The following is a 24,705-nucleotide window of genomic DNA, read 5'->3' as shown; positions in this document are numbered from 1 at the left end:
CTCGGAATAATGTCCATGCATAGTGTACTTGACTTTGGATGCAATTTGTGGCTAAGTCACCTCCTGTGCTGAGGGATTCAGGAACATTTTTCAACCTTCATTTCCTCTTTGAAGCTCTTTGTCTTGTGCAGCTTCTGAAGACAAACTGAATTAGTGTATAATGTGTTTTATATTTCTGGTATTTTGAGTCTGTAACTTTATTGGCAAACTCATTAATACTTTCTCTGGACTGACTGGATCTCATGCTTAACTGTGTTCAATAAATATAATTTGGCCTACTGTTCCCGTTTTCTGGATGGAGAGCTGGGGGTGGGAGCCTATGGGGGAAAATGAGGAACATCAATCAGCAAATTAACTTCAGACCTGAGAAAAGAGCCCAAGGCATACAATTTCTAACTTATTAGCTAGGTAAAGCAATTGGCAATGGTTACCCTCTGAAAAAGATGAAAACTGTGGAAACACAAAGCATATTTATTCAGGCAAAAGCCATTACTTCCAAATATCTTGGCATAATGTACCCTGCCCTGTATTTAACAATGAATCTTTACCTTTAGAATCACAATGTTACATAATTTTTCAGAATATTTCTTATGACTGAAGCATAACATTTCCTTACATTCTATAAGAATTCGCAAACCTTATTTACCCACTCTTCTATTTTCTTCAAGATTTGTCTTGGAATGAAAATGTCAACTTCCCTGTAGGTATGTAGCAACATTCATCTATCCTTAACACCTGTCTTGTCCCTGCTCCCTTAATCATGCCAGCTTTAGCATACCTATGCTCATTCATACACATGCTTGCTCCCTTACAAACTCATGCTCCTCACCTCTACAGTCATACAGAATTCATTTTGTCCAAGCTGTACAGGTGAAACAACAAGGTCATGTACTAAGGAATATTGACCTTGGGGGGCAGATCCATATAATTATACATAGAATATTTCCAGGAACCATCATGTTTAGTTCCTATACCTTCACTTTCTCTGCAACAAGGTTAGACAGGCAGTAAAAAATAACCTGTCGTGGATGAATTATTTGTAGATGCTTTAAGATGGCCAGAGAGGAAAAGGTGAATAGGTCACCAATGCAAAAACAATCTGTTTCAATTTTTTTTACCACAGCTTTTCAGAATGAGAATTCACCTGGACTTAAGCCCCTGAACCTTGGATGGCCATTCATTTGCCTTATTTTTTCCTTTTTAATTAAACTTTTAATTAGAGATAACTGTAGATTCATTTGCAGATATAAGAAACAAGAGACATCCTTGACCCAGTTGCCCTCAATGGTAGTATCTTGCAAAACTATAGTACAAGAAAACAACCAAGGTATTGACATTGATATGGTCAAGATACAGAATATTTCCATCACAAGGATCCCTCATGTTTCCCTTTTATAGTCATACCCTCTTCTCTTTCTTACTACCTCCTTTGTTGACACCTAGCAACCAACAATCTGTTCTCCATTTTGATAATTTTGTAGTTTCAAGAATGCTATATAAATGGAATCATATAGTATGTAATCTTTCAGATTGGCTTTTTTTTCAGTTCAGTTCAGTCGCTCAGTCATGTTTGACTCTTTGCGACCTCATGGACTGCAGCACACGAGGCTTTCCTGTCTATCACCAACTCCCAGAGTTTACTCAAACTCATATCCATAGAGTCAGTGATGCCATCCAACCATCTCCTCCTCTGTCATCCCCTTCTCCTGCTGCCTTCAATCTTTGCCAGCATCAAGGTCTATTCCAATGAGTCACTTCTTCACATCAGGTGGCCAAAGTATTGGAGTTTCCGCTTCAGCATCAGTCCTTCCAATGAATATTCAGGACTGATTTCCTTTAGGATGGACTGGTTGTATCTTTTTTTTCCAAGGGACTCTCAAGAGTCTGCTCCAACATCACAGTTCAAAAGCATCAATTCTTTGGTGCTCAGTTTCCTTTATAGTCCAACTCTCACATCCATACATGACTACTGGAAAAACCATAGCTTTGACTAGACAAATCTTTGTTGACAAAGTAATGTCTCTGCTTTTTAATATGCTGTCTAGGTTAGTCATAGCTTTTCTTCCAAGGAGCAAGAGCCTTTTAATTTCATGGCTGCAGTCACCATCTGCAGTGATTTTGGAGCCCCCCAAAATAAAGTCTGTCACTGTTTTCATTGCTTCCCCATCTATTTGCCATGAAGTGATGGGACCGGATGCCATGATCTCAGTTTTCTGAATGTGGAGTTTTAAGCCAGCTCTTTCACTCTCCTCTTTCACTTTCATCAAGAGGCTCTTTAGTTCTTCTTCACTTTCTGCCATAACGGTGGTGTCATCTGCATATCTGAGGTAATTGATATTTCTCCCAGCAATCTTGATTCCAGCTTGTGCTTCTTCCAGCCCAGTGTTTCCCATGATGTATTCTGCATATAAGTTAAATAAGCAGGGTGACAATATACAGCCTTGACGTACTCCTTTCCCGATTTGGAACCAGTCTGTAGTTCCATGTCTGGTTTTAACTGTTGCTTCTTGACCTGTATACAGGTTTCCGGGAGGCAGGTCAGGTGGTCTGGTATTCCCATCTCTCAGAATTTTCCACAGTTTGTTGTGATCCACACAGTCAAAGGCTTTGGCATAGTCAATAAAGCAGAGGTAGACGTTTTTCTGGAACTCTTGCTTTTTCGATGATCCAGTGGATATTGGCAATTTGATCTCTGATTTCTCTGCCTTTTCTAAATCCAGCTTTAACATCTGGAAGTTCACAGTTCACATACTGCTAAAGCCTGGTTTGCAGAATTTTGAGCATTACTTTGCTAGCGTGTGAGATGAGTGCAATTGTGTGGTCGTTTGAACATTCTTTGGCATTGTCTTTCTTTGGCATTGGAATGAAGACAGATAGACCTTTTCCAGTCCTGTGGCCACTGTTGAGTTTTCCAAATTTGCTGGCATATTGAGTGCAGCACTTTCACAGCATCATCTTTTAGGATTTGAAATAGCTCACTGGAATTTCATCACCTCCACTAGCTTTGCTCATAGTGATGCTTCCTAAGGCCAACTTGACTTTGCATTCCAGGATGTGTGGCTCTAGGTGAGTGATCACACCATCGTGGTTGTCTGGGTCATGAAGATCTTTTTGTACAGTTCTTCTGTGTATTATTGCCACCTCTTCTTAATGTCTTCTGCTTCTGTTAGGTCCATACAATTTCTGTCTTTTATTGAGACCATTTTTGCATGAAATGTTCCCTTGGTATCTCTGATTTTCTTGAAGAGATCTCTAGTCTTTCCCATTCTATTGTTTTCCTCTATTTCTTTGCACTGATCACTGAGGAAGGCTTTCTTATCTCTCCTTGCTATTCTTTGGAATTCTGCATTCAAATGGGTATATCTTTCGTTTTCTCCTTTGCCTTTTGCATCTTTTTTTTTTTTCTCAGCTGTTTGTAAGGCCTCCTCAGATAACCATTTTGCCTTTTTGGGTGGCTCTACATGGCATGGCTCATAGTTTCATTGAGTTAGACAAGGCTGTGTTCCATGTGATCAGATTGGCTAGTTACCTGTGATTGCCATTTTCATTCTGGCTTTTTTTTCCACTCGGTAAAATTCTCTGGAGATTTATCCATGTTGTTGAATGTATTAACACTTTGATTCTGTGTATTGCTGATTAGTATTGCATGGTATGGCTACACCACAATTTGTTAAACTGTTCACCCACTGTAGAACATTTGGGTTGTTTGTAGTTTTTCGTTATTACAAATAAAGTTGCTATAAACATTCATGTATGGGTTTTTGTATCTCAGGGGTCAATTCCCAAGAGTGTAATTGCTGGGTTGTATGGTAGTTGCATGTTTAGTTTTTTAAAGAAAAAACGACACTTTCCCACAGTGGCTATACCATGTTATATTCCTAGAAGCAATGTATAAGTGACTCAGTTTCCCCACATCCTGGCTAGAATTTGGTGATGTCATTATTTTCAATTGTAGCCTATTCTGATATGTGATATCTTGTTGTGATTTTAATTTGCATTTCCTTAATGGTTACTGATATTGAGCATCTTTTCAAGTACTTGCCATCTGTATATACTTGTCAGTGAAACATCCATGCATGGCTTTTGCACATTTTATAATTAGATTATTTCACTTTTTAATTGCTGAATTTGGGAGTTCTTTATATATCCCTAGATAGTAATCCTTTGTTGGATTTATGGTTTGCAAATGTTTTCTCCTAGTCTGTAGCTTGTTTTCATCCTATCAATAAGGTCTTTCACAGAATTAAACTGTATTTTAATGAGGTAGAATTCGTCAATTTATCCTTTTATGGATTGTGCTTTTTGGTGTTATCTAAGTAAACTGGTATTGTCTAGGTAAACTCTTTGCCTAACCCCAGGTCCCAAAGATTTTCTCCTATTTTTTTCCCCTAAAAGTTTTATAATTTTACATTTTAAAATTAAGTCCATCATTCATTTTGAGTTAATTTTTTTGTATAAGGACTGAGATTTAGATCTAGGTTTTCTCCCCTCCCATATGGATGTCTAATTGCTCTAGCACCCCAAAGATGTCTAATTGCTCTAGCACCCTCCTTTCACTGAATTCTTTTGCACCTTTTAAAAATTAGTTTGATACATTTGTGTGGGTCTATTTCTCTGTTTCTATTTTGTCTCATTGGTCTATGTATCTATCACTCCACCAATACCACATAGTCTTGATTACTGTGGGAATACAGCAAGATGATATTGGGTAGATTGATTCCTCTGAATATATTCTTTTTTCAAGATTGAATTAGCTCTTGGTCCTGTACCTTTCCATACAAATGTTAAGATAAACTTGTCTATGTCTCCAAAAATACCTTGATGGAATTTTGATAGAAATTGCATTGACCTTAAAGATCAATTTGGATAGTACTGACATGGTTACTTTTGAATCCTGAAACATGAACATAGTGTGTTTATCCATTTATTTAGGTTTTATTTGATTTCATTAGTGTTTTATAAATTACAGCATATAGATCCTGTACAAATTTTGGTTAATTTATATTTATACCTAAGTATGCAGAGTACATCATGAGAAACGCTCAGCTGGAGGAAGCACAAGCTGGAATCAAGATTGCCGGGAGAAATATCAATAACCTCAGATATGTGGATGACACCACCCTTATGGCAGAAAGTGAAGAAGAACTAAAGAGCCTCTTTATGAAGGTGAAAGAGGAGAGTGAAAAAGTTGGCTTAAAGCTCAACGTTCAGAAAACTAGGATCATGGCATCTGGTCCAATCACTTCGTGGGAAATAGATGGGGAAAGAGTGGAAACAGTGTCAGACTATTTTTTTGGGCTCCAAAATCACTGCTGATGGTGACTGCAGCCATGAAATCAAAAGACACCTTCTCCTTGGAAGGAAGGTTATGGCCAACCTAGATAGCATATTTAAAAGCAGAGACATTACTTTGCCAACCAAAGTCCGTCTAATCAAGGCTATGGTTTTTCCAGTGGTCATGTATGGATGTGAGAGTTGGACTGTGAAGAAAGCTGAGCGCTGAAGAATTGATGCTTTTGAACTGTGGTGTTGGAGAAGACTCTTGAGAGTCCCTTGGACTGCAAGGAGATCCAATCAGTCCATCCTAAAAGAGTTCATGGAGAAGGAAATGGCTACCCTGGAGAAGGAAATGGCAACCCACTCCAGTATTCTTGCCTGGAAAAGTCCATGGACAGAGGAGCCTGGCAGGCTGCAGTCCATGGGGTTACATGACTGAGCACGCGTGCATGAGGGTGGAGGGAAATGTGTTGGTATCAATAAACTGGTAGAACTGAAAAAAAAAAAAAAGAGAGATCAGTCCTGGGTGTTCATTGGAAGGTCTGATGTTGAAGCTGAAACTCCAATACTTTGGCCACCTCATGCGAAGAGTTGACTCATTGGAAAAGACCCTAATGCTGGGTAGGATTGGTGGCGGAAGGAGAAGGGGACGACAGAGGATGAGATGGTTGGATGGCATAACCGACTCGATGGACATGGGTTTGGGTGGACTCCGGGAGTTGGTGATGGACAGAGAGGCCTGGCGTGCTGCAATTCATGGGGTCACAGAGAGTCGGACACGACTGAGCGACTGAACTGAACTGATTTCATTCTATTTGGATAATTTTAAATGGTTATATTTTTAATTTTAGTGTCCAAGAATTCATTGCTAATATACAGAAATACAATTGAGTTTTGTACATTTATCTTATATCCTGCAACTTTCCTGTACTCACATACTACTGTCAGGAGGTTTTTTGTTGTTGTTATATTCTTTGGGATTTTCTATGTAGGTGACCATATCATCTGCAATCATTCTGATCTGCATGTCTTTTACTTCTTTTCCCTCCCTTATTTCAATGGCTAAAATTACTGACACCATGTTGAATAAAGGTGGTGAGTGTGGACATCCTTGCCTTTTTGCTAGTCTTATGGGGAAAGCAAATTAACTCTTTCATCAGGAAGCACAATGTTAGCTATTGGTTCTTACTCCATGTTCTTTATCAAATTGAGGAAATTACCTTTTATTCCTATTTTTTCTGAAAGTTTTTATGATGCATGTTGTTTAATTTTTAAATTCTTTGTGTGCATTGATTGATATGATTTTGTGATTTTTCATCTTTAGGTTTATTTATTTATTTATTTACTTTGCAGGTGAATTCTTTTTTATTTTTTTATTTTTTTTTATTTTTATTTATTTTTGTCTTTTTTTTTAATAAATTTATTTATTTTAGTTGTAGGCTAATTACTTTACAATATTGTAGTCATTTTTGCCATACATTGACATGAATCAGCCATGGGTTTACATGTGTTCCCCTTCCTGGACCCCCCACCCACCTCCCTCCCCATCCCATTCCTCTGGGTCATCCCATTGACCCGGCCCTGAGCATTTGTCTCATGAAACTGGAGCCCATTATACAGAGTAAAGTAAGCCAGAAACAAAAACACCAATACAGCATACTAATGCATATATATGGAATTTGAAAGAAGGTAACGATAACCCTATATACAAGACAGAATAAGAGACACAGATGCATAGAACAGTCTTATGGACTCTAAGGGAGAAGGTGAGGGTGGGACGTTCTGGGAGAATAGCATTGAAATATCTTTAGGTTTTTAACATAATCATTACATTGCCTTCTTTTCAGATATTAAACCACCGTTGCAGCCCTTGGTCACCGTGTATAATTCCTTTTATATATTACTGAATTTGCTTTGCTAATCTTTGTTAAGGATTTTACAACTATATTCATGAGGGATATTGGAATATAGTTTTCTGTTTTGTATTGTCATTGTCTTATGTTGACAGTAGGGGAATAATTGCTTCATCAAATCAACTGAATATTGCTCTGTCCTATTCTATTTCTTGGAAGAGATTGTGTAGAATTGGTGTGAATTCTTCTTTAGAAATTTTTTTTTAACAAAAATAGTATATCATCTTCACAAGGAACAAAAACTAGTTTCAAATATGTACAGCAGAGAGCCCGGGGTGGCCGGGGCTAGGCCTGGACCCCCAGGGATGAGACAGGCCATAGGTAGAGCAGAGGAGAGAGAGGGAGGTCAGAAGAGCTCCTGGACAGGCGATCCTGACCTTGGCAGCCCGGCTGCTCAGGCTGAATGGGGGTGGGGCACAAATTGTTCAGGCCAGGCAGGGCTGGCCCCTCCGGCCACTCCCAGCTCCACCCCACGCACAAGGCTCTCCTTCCTGCCCTTCCTGCCTGAGGTAGGAAGACCCTAGGGCTCCCACAGCTGCTCCCTGTAGCTCCCCCTCACCTCTGAGCCGTGGCTCCTGAACCCCATGGGCAGCAGCCCGAGGCAAAGATGCCACAGGGTTATCTTCTTGCAGGAAGTGAGGCAGCTGAGGCCATAAACAGCTCTGAGGCACCTATCTCAGGCCCAGTTGGTCCCTCAGTCATGGTCATGGAGCCAGGGAAAGGGAAGAACTGGGGTGGTGCTAAACTGCAAGGCCACTCCAGCTTTGGCATGGGGTGCTTCCTGCAGCTACAGTCCCTCCATCTCTGGTGAGGCCAGCCTCTAGCCAGAGGCCTCCAGAGGACACTGGGATTGGAGGGAGGGACTCTGGCCGGGTCAGAGGCGGGGAGGGGGTCCTGGTCCTTATTTCTTTATCCCAAGCATCCCGAATCCCTAATTAGTCAGAAGTGGGCCCTAAGTGGCTCTTGGAGGGTGGGGATGGATGAACAGGGAGCCCAGGGCTGGGAGGAAGGGGAGACCGGAAATTATCAAGTCTGAGGCCACAGACATCAAAATGAAGGCAATCTATTATCTCTCTTTCTGGGAAAAAGGGTCAGAAAACTTTCCAGCTCCCTGGCAAGAAAGCATGCTCAGGGACCCTAAATGCGGAAGGGGACCCACCAATCAGGTGGGGCACTCCAGCCCCTAGTCACAATCCCCCACACCTGTTAGCTTCCACCGGGGCAGATTCTAGGGAATTTTGTGGGTTTTGACACCACGAGAACTGAGGAAGGCGGCTCTCACAGAAGCATGTCAATTCTAGAAAACTAATTGTGGGGGACCAAGTCAAGGCCCAACGCTGTGATGTGTGGGTGGCTGTGGGCTCCATGGAGTGGTTCTCCTGGTGGCAATGGTGGCTGGACGGAGAGATGTGGTGGGGGCAGGACGGGGGTGTGTGGGAGAGTGGGTGGTCAGTGTCTGGTCATTTCCGACTGAAGAGTGAGCCCAGCAGAACCACACCAGCCACAGTCATGGCCATCAGGAACCAGCGGTTGAAGCGCTCCTGGCTCTTCCGGCTCTCGGCTGCTGCATTGTTCCCGTAGAGTTCCACAAAAGTGTCCCAGCCGCCGTTCTCCTGGATCCAAGGCTCTAGGTGGTCATTCAGGTAAGTGGCCATCCAAGTTGCGATCCGACTCACCAATATCTGCATCTCCTTGTCTACGCTTTCCATGCACAGTGCCCCACCGAAGGAGAAAAAGGCCACAATGCGACCCCAGTTCACCCCATCCCGGAAGAGTTCATTCACTACCTGTTCAAAGTTCTGATATGCTGTCCCGGGGGTGATGTGGAGCTGGGACGTCAGGTCGCTGAATGCCCGTCGGTACCTCAGTTCAAACTCATCGCCAGCCTCCCTCAGGGCTTGCTTCACTGCTGCCATGGGGATCCCTTCCCGGGCATCCAAGCTTCTGCTGTGGCCAGTGGCTCCACTCACCGCAGGGCTATCTGCCAGGTGCGAGGATGGGTTGCCACTGACGGCACTGGGGGTTTCCATATCTGATTCTGTTCCTTCTGGGGCCTCAGTTCTGTTCTCTTCCACATCACTAAACTGACTCCAGCTGTATCCTTTCTGGGAAAGCTTGTAAGAGAGAAAGTCAACCACCAGCTCCCGGTTGCTCTGAGACATTTTTATAATAAGGATGGGCTCCACCAGTCCACTGTCCAAAACACCTGCTCACTCACTGGGTCTGGTCTCTGCTTAGTGGTTCTCTTCGAAGATCCAAAGCCAAGATGAGGTTCTAAAGGGAGAGAAAGAGATTCAAATCCGTCTCAGGCGACGGCAGGCAGGTGCAGCCCCCGGATGATCTATTGTATCATAGGTGGGAGAGGAGGTGGCAGCGGGGATGCCGGTAAGTCAATTGGCCTCGCGGCGGTAGCTGGCAAAAAAAGCAGCTCCGGCTGGAGGGATCATGCGACCTGGCATACTGAGAGCTCAGGAGGCGACACAGGAATTACGAAGCTCAAGAACCGGCCCCCTCGCTTGCTTCCTCCTCCATCACCCCGATTGAGGGCGGCCGCTCAGCAGCCGCGGCCTCCTGCCACGTTCTTTAGAAATTTTTGATAGAATTGTCTGGGGAAACCATTTGGCAACAGAAATTTGATTCATGGAGATTTTAAATTATGAATTCAATTTCCTTAATACGTATATGACTGTTCAAATTACCTATTTTGCTTATAGTTTCTGTTTTTTGGGGAAGTGGTCTATTTCATATATGTTGTCACTTGGTATATACTGGGTATACCAGTACTGGTATACTGGTAATACTGGTATATTACTAGGTATACCAAGATGGCAGTGTAGGAGACCCCAGCCTCCATCCCTCCACAAAGATCAACAATTATACAGCTATCCATGATGAAAAACAGTTCCAGGAGTGCTCTGTAGTCCACTTAAGAAACTTCAGCAACACAGTGAAACAAATGAAAAACTGAGAAAAACTTCACAAAAAGGGAAGGAAGAATAGCTTCATTTTGCCTGCATCATCCCATCTCCCAAGCCAGCACTGCTTGGTGCTAAGAGGAAATGCTCCAGCTACAAAGAGTTCCTGATGCTGAGAAAGGAAAAGTGAGATGAGCAACAAGCTTCCTCAGTCTTTTGGGTCACTACAGGAAGACCTCGCTTTGGCTTCATACCATCCAGAGACTGGCAAAACTGAGATGTATATACAGACATCACTAGGAATAAGGAGGAAAAGCAGGGACTACCAATACTAGTCACAAGGCAAGAAAGACTGTGGTTTCCAATGACCTGCTCTGCAGATGACCCAACAGCTTCTGCCACTGAAGAAAGCAATGACCAGCACAGCTGCCATGGATTCCTGGAGATTATACCACTTTTCATTCCATGGATATTCACATTTGCCTTTGCCAGCTGCCTGAGTATCTTTCTGTCTCCCTAGCCAGAGGCTGAGAACTGCACCAGTTGCCAGCCTAGGCCTCTGTAGCTGCATGAGAGCAAGACTCTAGCTTAGACCCTCCACAGCTGAGTTAAGGCCCCCGCAGCTGCTTATGGGTCAGGATTCAGCCTTAGATCTGGTCACTGGCCTGTAACAGCAGTCTCATCTGCAATTAGCCCCTTTAACTGTGTTTCTGCATGCCTTCCATCTGAACTTAATCACTACCTCTATGGCTTTGTGCATACCTGTCAGGAGACTGTACAGCCACAGGAGTGAACATTGAAGCTGCTTGTGAGCCCAGTTCTGGTCCTGTCTCTTGTCACTGGCCTGTGCCACTGGGCTTACCTGCAGCTATGCACCTCCACAACTCCTGGCTTCCAATACCAGCTTTCACTGCTGTGTGTCTGTGGTGAGACCCAACAGCATAGTAGTAGTAGTACGCACCAACAGCCAGGGCCCAGTATGCCCCAAATTGTTCCCAGCCAGCTCCTTTTCCTGGCTTCCACCACTGTATGTGTGTCTGTAACTGGTCCCTACCTCAACAGAGTCATGTGTAGCTGCTCCCTACAGCTGAATGTGTGCACACCACTGACTCTAGCCATCACTGCTGCCTGCCATGGTCCCTAACTGATGGACCTGGAGAAGCCACTGATGAGCTCAACAGTCCTTGCAGCTCCTATGGACTCATGCAGCACTTGCCAAAGCCAACACAGTGTTGTGGACTCCAGCAAACTAAGCTGATGAGTTACTGTAATTCACTGGATCTTGAGCTACCACATGCCCCCTGCACATGATTCCCTGCACTATTAGACTTGGGGTGACAGCATACTCCAGCATGCTACCATATGCAGGTGAAGGCCTTTCCTCATTGAAGGCAGTCCAGTAAATGTGTGGCATATTTTCATATTCACAACAGCAAAAACATGGAAACAACATAAATGTGCATTTACAGATGAATGGATAAAGAAGATGTGGTACATATATACAATGGAATACTACTAAGCCATAAAAAGAATGAAATAATGTCATTTGCAGCAACATGGATGTAACCAGAGATTATCATACTAAGTGAAGTAAGTCAGAAAGAGAAAGATAAATACCATATGATATCACTTATATGTGGAACCTAAAATATGACACAAATGAATCTATCTGCAAAATAGAAACAGAATCACAGACATAGAGAACAAACTAGTGGTTGCTAAGGGAGGGGGAAGACTGGGAGTTTGGGATTAGCAGATGTAAACTATTATATATAGGATGGATAAACAAGGTCCTACTATATAGCACAAGGAACTATATTCAGTATCTTGTGATAAACCATAATGGAAAAGAATACTAAAAAAAGAAATGCTGAAATGAGTTCTTCAAGCTGAAATGAAAGTATGCTACCTAGTAACATGAAAACATATGAAAATATACCACATATTTATAACGGTAAATATACAGTCAGATTCAAAATGTTCTAATACTGTAATATGGCAGTGTGTAACCACTTAACTCAAGTATGATGGTTAAAGGACAAAAATATTAAAATTTCTATGGTTAAAAGAACTACAATAATTTTTAATGGTTACATAATACAAAAACATGTAAATTGTGACAGAAACAAAATATTGATAGGGGTAAGTAAAGGGTAAAGTTTTACCGTGAGATCAAAGTTAAGTTGTTGTGATTTTTAAATGGACTGTTACATCTGTAAGATGTTTGAAGTAATCCTCAGGGTCACCACAAAACAAAAACCTAGAGTAGATACAAAGAAGAGAGAAGAATCAAAATGTACTATTAGCAAAAATCATTGATTCACAAAGAAAGTAAGAGAGGAAGGAACAAAGGAACCACAAAACAGCCAGAAAACAATTCAGTTCAGTCGCTCAGTTGTGTTTGACTCTTTGCAACTCCATAAACTACAGCACGCCAGGCTTCCCCGTCCATCACAAACTCCCAGAGTTTGCTCAAACTCATGTCCATCGAGTCAGTGATGCCATCCAACCATCTCATCCTCTGTCGTCCCCTTCTCCTCCTGCTTTCAATCTTTCCCAGCATCAAAGTCTTTTCCAATGAGTCAGTTATTTGTATCAGGTGGCCAAACTATTGGAGTTTCAGCTTCAGCATCAGTCCTTCCAATGAATATTCAGGACTGATTTCCTTTAGGATCGGACCACAGCCTTGTCTTACTCAATGAAACTATGAGCCATGCCGGGTAGGGACACCCAAGACAGACGGGTCATGGTGGAGAGTTCTGATAAAACATGGTCCACCGGAGAAGGGAATGGCAAACCACTTCAGTATTCTTACCTTGAGAACCCCATGAGCAGTAGTAAAATAAAAAAATTAACAAGATGCAATAGTAAGTCCTTACCTACCAATAATCACTTTAAATGTAAATGCAGTAAATTATCTAATAAAATGGCATAAACTGGCTGAATGGATTAAAAAACAAGACCCAGCTATACGCTACCTACAAGAGACTTGCTTCAGCTTCTAGGAATCATATAGGTTCAGAGTGAAGGGATAAAAAAAGATGTTCCACATAATTGAAACCTAAAGAGAACAGAGGTAGCTATACTTATATCAGATAAAATAGACTTTAAGTCAGAAACTGTGACAAGGGACAAAAAAGGTCATTATATAATGATAAAGGATTCAATTCATCAAGGTAATATAAAAATTGTAAATATCTATATATGCACTCCACACTGAAGCACTGAAGTACATTAAGCAAATACTAGTAAATTTGATGGGAGTAATAGACAGCCATACAATACTAGTAAGGGACTGCTCTACCACCTTCTCAGCAATGGATAGATCATCTAGACAGAAAATCAACAAGGAAACATTGGATTTGAACTATACTTTAGGCAAAACGCCCCTAACAGATGTATATAGAACATTCCATCCAACAGTACCCAAATACAATCCTTTTCAAATGCACATGAAACATTCTCCAGGAGAGGACATATGTCAGGTCACAAAACAAGTCTCCAGGCAGTAATACTAAAGTGGGTAGCCATTCCCTTCTCCAGGGGATCTTCTGGACCCAGGGATCAAATCTGGGTCTCCTGCATTGCAGGCAGATTCTTTACTATCTGAGCCACCAGGGAAGCCACAAATTTTAAAAGACTAGAATCATACCAAGTATCTTTTCCAACCATAATGCTGTGAAAGTAGAAACAAATAACAGAAGAAAAACAAAAACAATTCATAAATATATCGAAACTAAACAACACATTTCCAAACAACCAATGGGTCAAAAATGAAATCAAAAGGGAAATGCAAAAATATCCTGAAATGAAGAAATATGGCAAAACAACATATCAAAACTTATGAGTTGGAGCGAAAGCAGTACTAAGAGGAAAGTTGTATAGGGATACATGTCTACATTAAGAAAACAGGCCTCAAATAAACATCCTAAGTTTACACTTCAAGAACTAGAAAAACAAGAACAAACTAAGATCAAAGTCAGCAGAAAGGAAGTAGATAGCCAGATCAGAGCAGAAATAAATAAAGAATAGAAAAAAATAGAGAAGATCAATGAAACTAAGAGTAGGGTTTTTGAGAAGATAAACCAAACTGACAAACCTTCAGCTACAGTAAGTAAAAGAGGACTCAAATAAATAAAGATAATGAAAGATGAGGCATTACAAGTGATAGCACAGAAATATAAAGGATCATAAGAGACTGTTATGAACAGTTAAATGCCAGCAAATTGGACAACTTATAAGAAATGAATAAATTCCTGGAAATGTACAACCTACTAAGACTGAATCATGAAGAAACAGAAAATCAGAACAGACCAGTAACAAATATGGGGATTGAATCAGTAATCAAAAACTCTCCACAAAGAAAAGTTCAAGACTAGATGGCTTCACAGGTGAATTCTACCAAACATTTATATAAGAATTAATGCTAATTCTTCTCAAACTCTTCCAAAAAGTAGACTAAGAGGGAACACTCCCAGATTCATTTTAAAAGGTTAGCATTACCCTGATACCAAAGCTTGATAAAGATATTACAAGAAGAGAAAACTACAGGCAAATATTCCTGGTGAATGTAGATGCAAAAATTCTCAACAAAATACTAGCAAACTGAATTCAACAGCACATTAAAGGGATCATACACCATGACCATGGGATATTTATCTCCAGGATGCAATGATGATTCAATATATACTAATCAAAAAATGTGATACACCACATTAATAGAATGAATGACAAAAACCACATGATCATCTCAACAGATACAGAAACCGCATTTAACAAAATCCAACATCTTTCATTATTATAAAAACTCTCAAAAATTGGGTATAAAAGGAACATACTTCAACATAATAGAAGTCATATATGACAAGCCCACAGCTAATAACATACTCAACAGTGAAAGGCTGAAAGCTTTCCCTCTAAGACCAGGAACAGGACAATGATGTCTACTCTCACCACTCCTATTCAACATACTACTAGAAGTCCTAGCCAGGGCAAATAGGAAAAAAATGCATCCAAATCAGAAAGGAAGAAGTGAACTGTCTCTATTTGTTGATGACATTAACTTATATAGAGAAAATCCTAAAAATTCCACCGAAACACTGTTAGAACTAATATATGAGTTCAGTAAAGTTGCAGGATACAAAATCAACAGACAAAAATCAGTTGTATTTCTATACAATAACAATGAAATATCTGAAAAAAGAAATAAAGAAAACCATCCTATTTATAATAGCATCAAAAGTACGAAAATACTTAGGAATAAACTGAACCAATGAAATGAAAGATCTAGCTACCAAAAAAACTGTAAGACATTGGGAAAGAAATTGAAGAAAACACAAATGGAAAGCTACCCTCTGTTCATGGATCATAAGAGTTAATATTTTTTTAAATGTCCAGACTTCCTAAAAGCATCTATAGATTCAACGCAATCCCTATCAAAATTTCAGTGGCATTTTTTTATAGAAATAGAACAAACAACCACAAAATTCATATGGAAGCACAATAGAACTCGAATAACCAAAGCAATCCTGAGAAAGAAGAACAAAGCTGGAGGCATTACACTTCCTGATTTTAAACTATATTACAAAGCTATAGTAATCAAAACAGCATCGCGTTGGCATAAAAGCAGATGCATAGACTATTGGAACAGAATATAGAGCTCAGAAATATATCCCTGCATCTATGGTCAACTAAGGTTTGACAAAGTAGCCAATAATATTCAATGAGGAAAGAATAGTCTCTTCAATAAGCAGTGTTGGGAAAACTGGACATGCAAAAAATGAAACTGGATCCCTACCTTACATCTTTCACAAAATTAACTTAAAATGGATTAAAAACTGAAATCCATGACCTGAAACTATTAAAGTACTATACAAAAATATAGGCAAAGCAAAGATGATTCAACACCAGAAAATCAATCAATGTAACTTACCACATCAATAGACTGAAGGAGAAAAACTATACAATTATTGTAACAGAACCAGAAAAAGCACTGGTAAAATGTAATAACTATGTGTGATTGAAAATAAGAATTCTTAGAAAATAAAAAAAATAAAATATTGGGAAATAACTCCTTAACATTGGTTTTGGTCACAAATTTTTGGTTATGACACCAAAAGCATAAACAACAAAGGCAAAAATAAATGAGATTACATCAAATAGAAATCTTCTGCACAGCAAAAGAAACAATCAGCAAAATGAAACAGACAACCTACAGAATGTGAGAAGCTACTTGGAAACCATCTGACAAACATGTTAATAATTTCTCATTGAAAGATTTTTATCACACCTGCTTTGAAATCTTTATCAGATAATTCTAACATTTCTGTTATCTAGTGTTTGCATTTATTGATAGTGGTTTTTCATTCAGTTTGAAATCTGCATGGTTCTTGGTATGAGTGACTTTTAATTGAAACCTATAAATTTTGCATATTATGTTATGAGACTTTGGATCTTATTTAAACTTTCTGTTTTAGTTGGCATTGTTTAACATCATTCTAGCAGGGGTAAGGAGGTATTGCCTCATTACTACCAGGAAGAAGAAGACCAGGTTCCCCATTTAGCCTTCATTGACATCTGAGGGGGGTGGTCTCCTCATTACTGATGGCCAGGGGTCTTAGTTCCAGCTTCCCATGTAGTCTCCACTGACAGCTGCTGGGGGTGACCTTGTTACTCCTGGGTGATGGTGACAGTCACGAATCTCTATCACCTCCTCTGATGCCATAACAGTGAGGCGGAGCATTCTTTTAACTTTCAGTTGTCAGAAAGGAGTAACTCCAAGCTCCCCAGATGGTCTACTGTAACAAAGCTGGTGGGGGGGGGGGGTAGTTTACTGCTGGCCAGTGGTAATGAAAATTCCAGCTAGGTACCTTGTCTTTGCTGACACTACCCTGGCAGGAGTCCCTGGCAAAGGCACTGAAGTACCTCATTAGAGCCTTGTGGCAGATGGAAATCTAGGTTCCCCTCTTGGCTGGGAGTGGGTGGGAATAGGGCCACAGTTTTTTCTGTGCTGTTTGGCTGGAGTAGAGCACTTAGCTATATTATCTATAAGTTTTCCATCTTATTAGACTGCTCTTTCCTGGTCCTTTGGCTAGAGAGAGCAGGTTTTTGTTTGGACTTTTCTGGGTCTGTACCCATTGGTGTTTATGGGTTGCCAGCTTCTTCAGCCCCAACTGTGAGATACATGAGGTAAAAAGAAAACCCATGGAACTCATTGCCAGTCACCCTTCAGGTCTCAAGGTCCCTAGACAGTCTGCCTTCTCCTCTGTGCTTTTCAGTCTTAATTTTTAATATATAATATCTAGAGTTTTTACTGGTACTTAGAGGGAGGAATAGGGAAACTGTGTCTAGTCCATCTTCCTGGAAGTAAAATCCCCCTATTTGTCTTTAATTTTAAGATGCTCATACTTGAAGGGACAAAAATAGCTTAATATCTTCACTTTTTCCCAGGAAATGAAGACAGAGAAGATAAGTAACTTGCTATGGTCAAATAATGATATGAAGGCAAAAGCTTAGATTAAATTCCAGGTCTTCTGGCTTTTTTTCCTGTATTTTTCCTCCTCTACTACCCTGTCTTTCTTACCCTTACCATTTTCTTTCATACAATTTCACCTTTTGCTAGTCCTTCCATTTTCTTTTTCCTGCACTAAACTTTCCACCTAAAAAACACACTGAAATCAGACAGCCACCTCCAAGTCATTTTTATTCCCAATGCTACATTAAAAGCTTGTTCTCCTAAGAAGTTACAGTTCAGCTCTTTTGATAGTGGGAAAAGAAGAATATCTGTGGCAGGGAATAAAGAGAAGGTACTATATAAAGTCTAACAAATAAATAATCATAGCTAACAGACTTACAGATCCAGGCTAAGAGCACAATTTTTTTCCTCACTACCCATTCATCACATACTATAATCTTCTAGCAGAGTGCCCTAATTCAGTACCATCTGCTGCTATTATATTAAATGACTATTATGATTTTGAGTACCAAAGTCATAATATGCAGAGGTTAAAGCTTTTGGTATTGGTAACACCCTAGAAGTCCATATGTAGAGTACTTTGATAATTAGAAAAAAATAATTCAATGAAAGATGTCTAATGGATTTATAAAAGGTTGAAAACTCAGGAACTATTAAATTTTGAACCTCGTTCTCTCAGTCATTTGGAGAGACCTCATGTAAAGTAATATTTCTAATTATTAATCCTCAGGCACAGCATGAAAATTATGACTGCTTGACAGGAGATAAAATGAAGAGGGGTTGGAAGAACAAGAAATGCTAGCAATGACAACTGCCATTTACCTTGTGTTATTTTGTACCAAAAGCACAGGGCTAAGTACTTTATTTTATGTGTGTTTATTTGGGACTCTCAGGTGCATACAGTTGGATTAATCATGATACTCAGTCCATGATATACTTTCAGCACTGCTCCCTGAGTTATTTAGTTATTTTTAATAATGTAACAAGTACTTGCAAACCCACAGCCCCCAAATAAAAACTAAGACCTTGACAATAATCGCCATCTAACTATAAGGATTCTTTTATCCTCAGCTTACATGCTCCCTCACCCTACCTCTAAGCCAGTTCAGGTCAGTTCAGTTGCTCAGTCGGGTCTGACTCTTTGCGAACCCATGAACTGCAGCATGCCAGGCCTCCCTGTCCATCACCAACTCCCAGAGTTCACCCAAACTCATGTCCATTGAGTCGGTGATGCCATCCAACCATCTCATCCTCTGTAGTCCCCTTCTCCTCCTGCCCTCAATCTTTCCCAGCATCAGGGTCTTTTCAAATGAGTCAGACTTCACATCAGGTGGCCAAAGTACTGGAGTTTTCAGCTTCAGGTAGCCATTATTGTGAACCCTGCATTCATTATCTCTTTGCCTTCTAAAATTAGTTTTATTATATGTACATGTAATATAAAACTTAAATTTTTTATACTTTATAATATATAATATGGTCTATATAATATTTTAGGGTTTACTTTTTTATTCATTATCATATTGCTAAGATGAGTCCATATTTTTTGTGTGGCCATATTTCATTTGTTCTGAATATTGCATAATATTCTACTATATGAATATACCATAGTTTATTAATCTATTATTAATAGTGATGAAATTTAGGTTGTTTCTAGATTTTTGTATTGTGAATTATGTCATTATAAACATAGCTGTGTCTCCTGTGATACATAAGTAACGTTCTCTTAGATATGTATCTAAGGAGTAGAATTTTGGGGTCATAGGGTATATGAATGTTCAACTTCAGGAGATAATGTCAACATGCAACCCAAAGTGCTTGCAGCAATTTATATATGTATATATATAGACATGTATATATGTATATATATTCCTACTTGTAATATATAAAAAATGTGACTCTGCATCTTCTCTAATATTTGCCTTTATCAGAGCTCCTCATCTGAATCACAGAATAAGAAAACAATCTCTTCAATTTTCTCAAGGACAGTACATAAATTGTACCCCTCTAGATACAAACCCCATGGACGGGGGAGCCTGGTAGGCTGTAGCCCATGAGGTCGCAAAGAGTCGGACACGACTCAGCGACTTCACTTTCACTTTTCCCTTTCATGCACTGGAGGAGGAAATGGCAACCCACTCCAGTATTCTTGCCTGGAGAATCCCAGGGACGGAGGAGCCTGGTGGGCTGCTGTCTATGGGGTCGCACAGAGTCGGACACGACTGACACGACTTAGCAGCAGCAGCAGCAGCAGATACAAAGGAGAGGAGTTAATTCTTTACATGCAATGGATATTTTAGGGCATTAGTCCTTTATACTCTGAGAAAGGTTGAGAAAGGTTCCTTGGTATTATCACCTTTCACTTTTTTGCCAACCAATTGGATCTAAAACTATATCTTTTTGTGAGTTGATTTTCCTTTTCCTAGTTAATATGATGTAGAATCTCCTCATAAGTTAATTGGCCCTCTGCACTGCAATTTTTTGTGAAAAAAAAAAAGAGTATGTCTTTGTCCGTTTTTCTATGGGACTACTGGTGCTTTCTTAGAGCCTTTCTCTATTCCAAAGTTTGGAAGATATTTACTGACATTTTCTACTAGGAGTTTAAAATTTTGTTTTTGAAATTCATATTCAATTAATCCTGTAAATGGTATAAGGTTTATTTTCATCTTTTTCCATATGAATAACTATTTTCCAGCTTCATTTATTAAACAGTCTCTACATTTCCCACTGATTTGTCATGCTTCTTCTTTTATATGTCAGAACTCCATACATACATGGGTTTATTTCTGAGCTCTCTATTTGTAAAAATTTTAGATTCCTTATTCCATGCAGTCACCACAATAAGCAATTTAATATCAATCATTTCATGTAATCCACAAAGTCATCCTATGAGGTAGGTAACGTTTTCTCTGTTTTACAGATTAAGGGAACTATGTCTTAGATAACTTAGTTACTTGTTCAAAATCACAGACTACTTTATGGCAGCTCTAAGCCCAAGAATCCAGAGCCCATGGTTTTAAGCAGTAATTGATACTGGCTCTTGCCCTCCGATCTCATAAGGATGTTATGAAAGTCAGTAAATATCACAGTGAATTATATATTTAGCTCTATACTAGCTACTTAGTGGTTTGAGGTAGGGTTAGGGGTAGTGTTGTAAAGGAAAGACTAGATCTAGATGATCTATAAGGTGACCCCTCTTTCACCTCTCCCATTCATTCTTCCCAGTACCTCACTGCGTGCTCTGATTCTTTTCTTATTCCCAACTAAGCTTTCAGTATAACAGTGGATAACCCCAGCAGAAGTTGTCTGGCCCTTCTGGAGATGCCCAGGGTCACAAATTCTTGTCTTGGAAGAAAACTTACCCAGAGTGGTCAAAGAAATTTGAAAGACTTGAGCACCTGTTCCATAGGAAAGGAGATAGAATTACCGGGCTGCTGCTAACTTGCAAAAATAACTCCTGAGCTCTCCTGGAAGCAAAGGCACCCTGATCCTTTCAAAGAACAGTTGTAAGAAATGGTGTGAGCATGAAAGTTGTGGGTAGGGCAGGTTGCAGAGAGATGAAATTCAAAATCACAGAGCTGTCCTCGAAGTTCTGATGCTTTAGAACTTCCCCACTGGGTAGAAAGTTCCAGATTTAGATGGATGTGAGAGGATAGGTTAGAGAAGGCAAAACATGATCAGTCTGATATCCATAGTCAGTTTTTAAGCAACCTATGCTCTTAAGAAACTTTTAAATTGCACACACAAATGAAAATGTACCCTCAGCATGAAGCTCCATGAAGTCTAATTATCAGAGCAAATGTTTACTGAATTAATTTAAAAAGTACAATACGAAACACTATTTCATAATTGAGAGGAAGCATTTTCTTCTCAAGCCATGTTCAGTGTGCAACAGGAAGCCAATTATCACCCCTGAACACTTATCAGTGAAAAATGTGTCATTCCTTAGGATATTTAGGGCTTAAGCAGGCTTAAGGCCCCCATCTCATTGTTTTTGCTTATTGCTACCATCTAAATACCTATCAATCTAAACCAAGATTATTTTTACCATTTCATAGTCTAAAGGTGTCGATGACACTTGGAAAAAGCACATTTTTGGCAAGAGACAAGGCATATTTTTGGCTTACTTGAATGCTCATACCAGCTTTCTCTGAAAAGAGAGTATAATAATGGGGCTCCTGAGAGGAAAACACAGGAAACAGGCACTGTTACTGAGTAAATGAGGGTGAATTCAATTTTATCGCTTTTAAGCAAGCTCAGTAATTCTAACTAAAAACTAATGAACACGGTCCCTTTAGAATTCCTAGAGGTGTGTTTTTCATCAATGCAAGAGAATACATTCTATTTACCAGACTGTAGGCACCCTGTGGGTGAGAGCCTTATTCACCTTTCATCTTATTTATCTTTCTGTTTCTGTTGGAAATTGGCATTTTCATCTACTCTTCCATGCAATATCACCTGACACACAGTAGGCATCCATTAAATATTTGCTGAATAAATATACTAGCATATTATTTGTTTGTAATTGTTTATTGCTGAGAATGTGTTTAAACTGGCTATATAAATAGGCTAAATTCTATCCTGACATTTCAAAAACTTTGATTATCAAAACTTTGTATTTCTTAGATACAACAAATTTTTATAGTCCTAAAGAATATGGATAGGAGTTTAAGAGATCTTTTCATGTGCCAGAAGAAGTTCCATTTCCCTTTATAGACACCAGACAGAATTTTTCCAGACCTCCTTCTGTGTAACCAAACACTTTTAAGTAGCAACCAAACATTCCAAAGTGCCTAAGCTGTCTGAGTGCCATAGCAGAAGACAGCTGGGACATGAAGCTGAGAATGACCAGTGTTTACACCATATTCACATTACCTTTAGTGCATACCAGATTCCACAGCTTAAAGACAGGTGTGTCCTGCTACCCTATTTTTTCCCTCAAAGAGCACCTGGATCTTGTCTGGAAAACAGATCAAGAACTGCAATGCCAACAACTATAGGTGGGATGACTGAGTTTTCTGCCTCTATAATTGAGAAAGCATGATTTGAAATATGCGATTGTAGTTTTGAGGACAATGGGATTAAAACATGTAACAGTGGGGCTACTCTAAAAAATCCAAAATGTGTGGTTTTTCCATACTTGCAGGAATGACAAGAGAATCCACAAGAGGGATATAACTATAAAATAGATTTGATGTGAATGAACAAAGCATAAACAGTGTTAAAATAGATGGGGAAACATTCAGAACATATTTAACAGAAAAAGATTAATTTCCATGACATGAAAAGAACCCTTACACGTCCAAAGAGATAAATAATCATAGAAAAATGAGCAGAGGATATCACAAGTGATATACACAAGAAACACAAAGGATTAGAAAACATTTAAAAAAGAATCTCAAACTCACTACTTGTTAGAGAAATGCAAGTTAAAGCAATGTTGCTGCTGCTGCTGCTGCTAAGTCGCTTCAGTTGTGTCGACTCTGTGTGACCCCATAGATGGCAGCCCACCAGGCTCCCCCATCCCTGGGATTCTCCAGGCAAGAACACTGGAGTGGGTTGCCATTTCTTTCTCCAATGCATGAAAGGGAAAAGTGAAAGGGAAGTTGCTTAGTCGTGTCCGACTCGTAGCGACCCCATGGACTGTAGCCTACCAGGCTCCTCCATCCATGGGTTTTTCCAGGCAAGAGTACTGGAGTGGGGTGCCATTGCCTTCTCCAGTTAAAGCAATAAAGAGCTACAATTCATTGCTTGTCTAATGGGCAAAAAGTCAAACGTTTAAAGATACTGTGTGTCAGCAAGAAGACAAAGAATGGCCCTCCCAACACTGGATGAAGCACCAGATGTGTTGACTTGGTGAGGCCTTTGTAGAAGCTATCAAAATGCACAAAGCCCATAACACTTCAATTCTGCAATCCGGTTTCTTAGACTCTAGAGTAACACTTGCTCATATGTAGAAACTACCATGCTCAGGGATGTCTTTGCAGCCTTTTTGTGGCAGCCAAAAGATAGGAATAATCTAAATATCTATGAACAAGAGGATCCCAGTAGTAAATTTCCCAATCTCTAACACGGTCCACCAGGCAGTGAGAGAGCACAAGTCAGGGCAGAGATCATCCTTGGTGGGGAAGTAAGTGATTTCAATAGGGCACCAGGGCCTTCTGGGGTACCAGAAATGGTCTGTGCTTTGTCTTAGGTGCTGGTTATCTAAGTTTGCTTTTGTGGAAGTTCATTGGTATACACGAACAATTTTGTACTTTTATGCATGTCAATAAAATGTTTTTTAAAAAATTAACAAACTGAAAAACAGATTTGAGAGACCCTTGCTTTAGTGGGAAGAGTATTATACTAGGAAGAAGGAGTTCTGAGCTCCAGTTGCTTTCCGCCCGAACTAATTTAGGACCTTGGGCAAGTCACTTGGGCTAAATGGCAGAGCTTCCCAGGTGGCACAGTGGTAAAGAATCCACCTGCCAATGCAGGAGATGTGGGTTCGATCCCTGAGTTGGGAAGATCCCCTGGAGAAGGGAATGGCAATCCACTCCAGTATTCTTGCCTTTGAAATCCCAAGGACAGAGGAGCCTAGTGAGCTATATGCCATAGGGTTGCAAAGAGTCAGACAAAGCTGAGCACACACACAAGCATCTCTCAAGGTGGGGTCAATTATATTTTGCAGAAAGATAAAGAACTGGGCCCAGTGATTTTCATCTCTTTTTCATTTCTAGGTTTTATGGCTTTTCCAGCCATAACAGTTCAGGATGATTTACGTCCATTAAGTTTCTTTTATCTATCCCCTCTTCTCTATCCCTACTCCTATAACATGGATTCAGGTTCATATTTCACTTCCCTGGGATGATTCAAAAGTCTTCAAACTTGCCTCTCTGGTTCTGCCCCCTTTACAATCTATAATAAAAACACTTTCGTTAGAGTATCTTTTGAAAGAACAGCTCAAATAACGTCATTGCCTTCTTCAGAAACCTTAGAAACCAGTGGGGCATGGTGCAAAGTGCACAGGACTCATCGGAAAATCTAGGTTTGAATAGCTTGCTGGCTTTCTCATCTTGGGCAAGCCATTGAGCCTCTGAATCTCCATTACCTCATCTGTAAATGAGACTAGTTCTGGGACCTGCTT

At 39.9% G+C, this 24,705-nt stretch overlaps 2 protein-coding genes across 10 annotated transcripts in view; both read right to left on the bottom strand.

Annotated features, from left to right (window-relative positions):
• The window catches only part of ENOX2 (ecto-NOX disulfide-thiol exchanger 2), a 279,083-nt gene that overhangs the window by 129,494 nt on the left and 124,884 nt on the right, over positions 1-24,705 (bottom strand). Inside the window, exon 4 of one of the 6 annotated variants that reach the window (XM_081568137.1) lies at positions 12,271-12,365. The exons of the other annotated variants lie outside the window; for them this stretch is intronic. The gene's annotated coding sequence lies outside the window, so the exon portion shown is untranslated. The remainder of the gene's footprint in view (positions 1-12,270; positions 12,366-24,705) is intronic. 6 annotated transcript variants of the gene reach the window in all.
• The window catches only part of LOC145537233 (bcl-2-like protein 1), a 142,660-nt gene continuing 124,884 nt past the window's right edge, over positions 6,930-24,705 (bottom strand). For 2 of the 4 annotated variants that reach the window (XM_081568143.1, XM_081568146.1), the window contains exons 4-5: positions 12,271-12,365; positions 6,930-9,464 (exon numbers count right to left, since the gene is read on the bottom strand). In XM_081568143.1, the coding sequence (XP_081424269.1) occupies positions 8,651-9,352 (702 nt within the window). In that variant the 5' untranslated portion in view covers positions 9,353-9,464; positions 12,271-12,365 and the 3' untranslated portion in view covers positions 6,930-8,650. The remainder of the gene's footprint in view (positions 9,465-12,270; positions 12,366-24,705) is intronic. The other 2 variants (XM_081568147.1, XM_081568144.1) reach the window with 1 other exon arrangement.

The sequence above is a fragment of the Giraffa tippelskirchi genome, chromosome X (assembly GCF_054371585.1).
Source record: "Giraffa tippelskirchi isolate mGirTip1 chromosome X, T2T-mGirTip1v1.2.pri, whole genome shotgun sequence".
Lineage (NCBI taxonomy): Eukaryota > Metazoa > Chordata > Mammalia > Artiodactyla > Giraffidae > Giraffa > Giraffa tippelskirchi.
The sequence above is the reverse complement of the archived record's forward strand: the minus strand, read 5'-3'. Positions and strand labels throughout refer to the sequence as shown.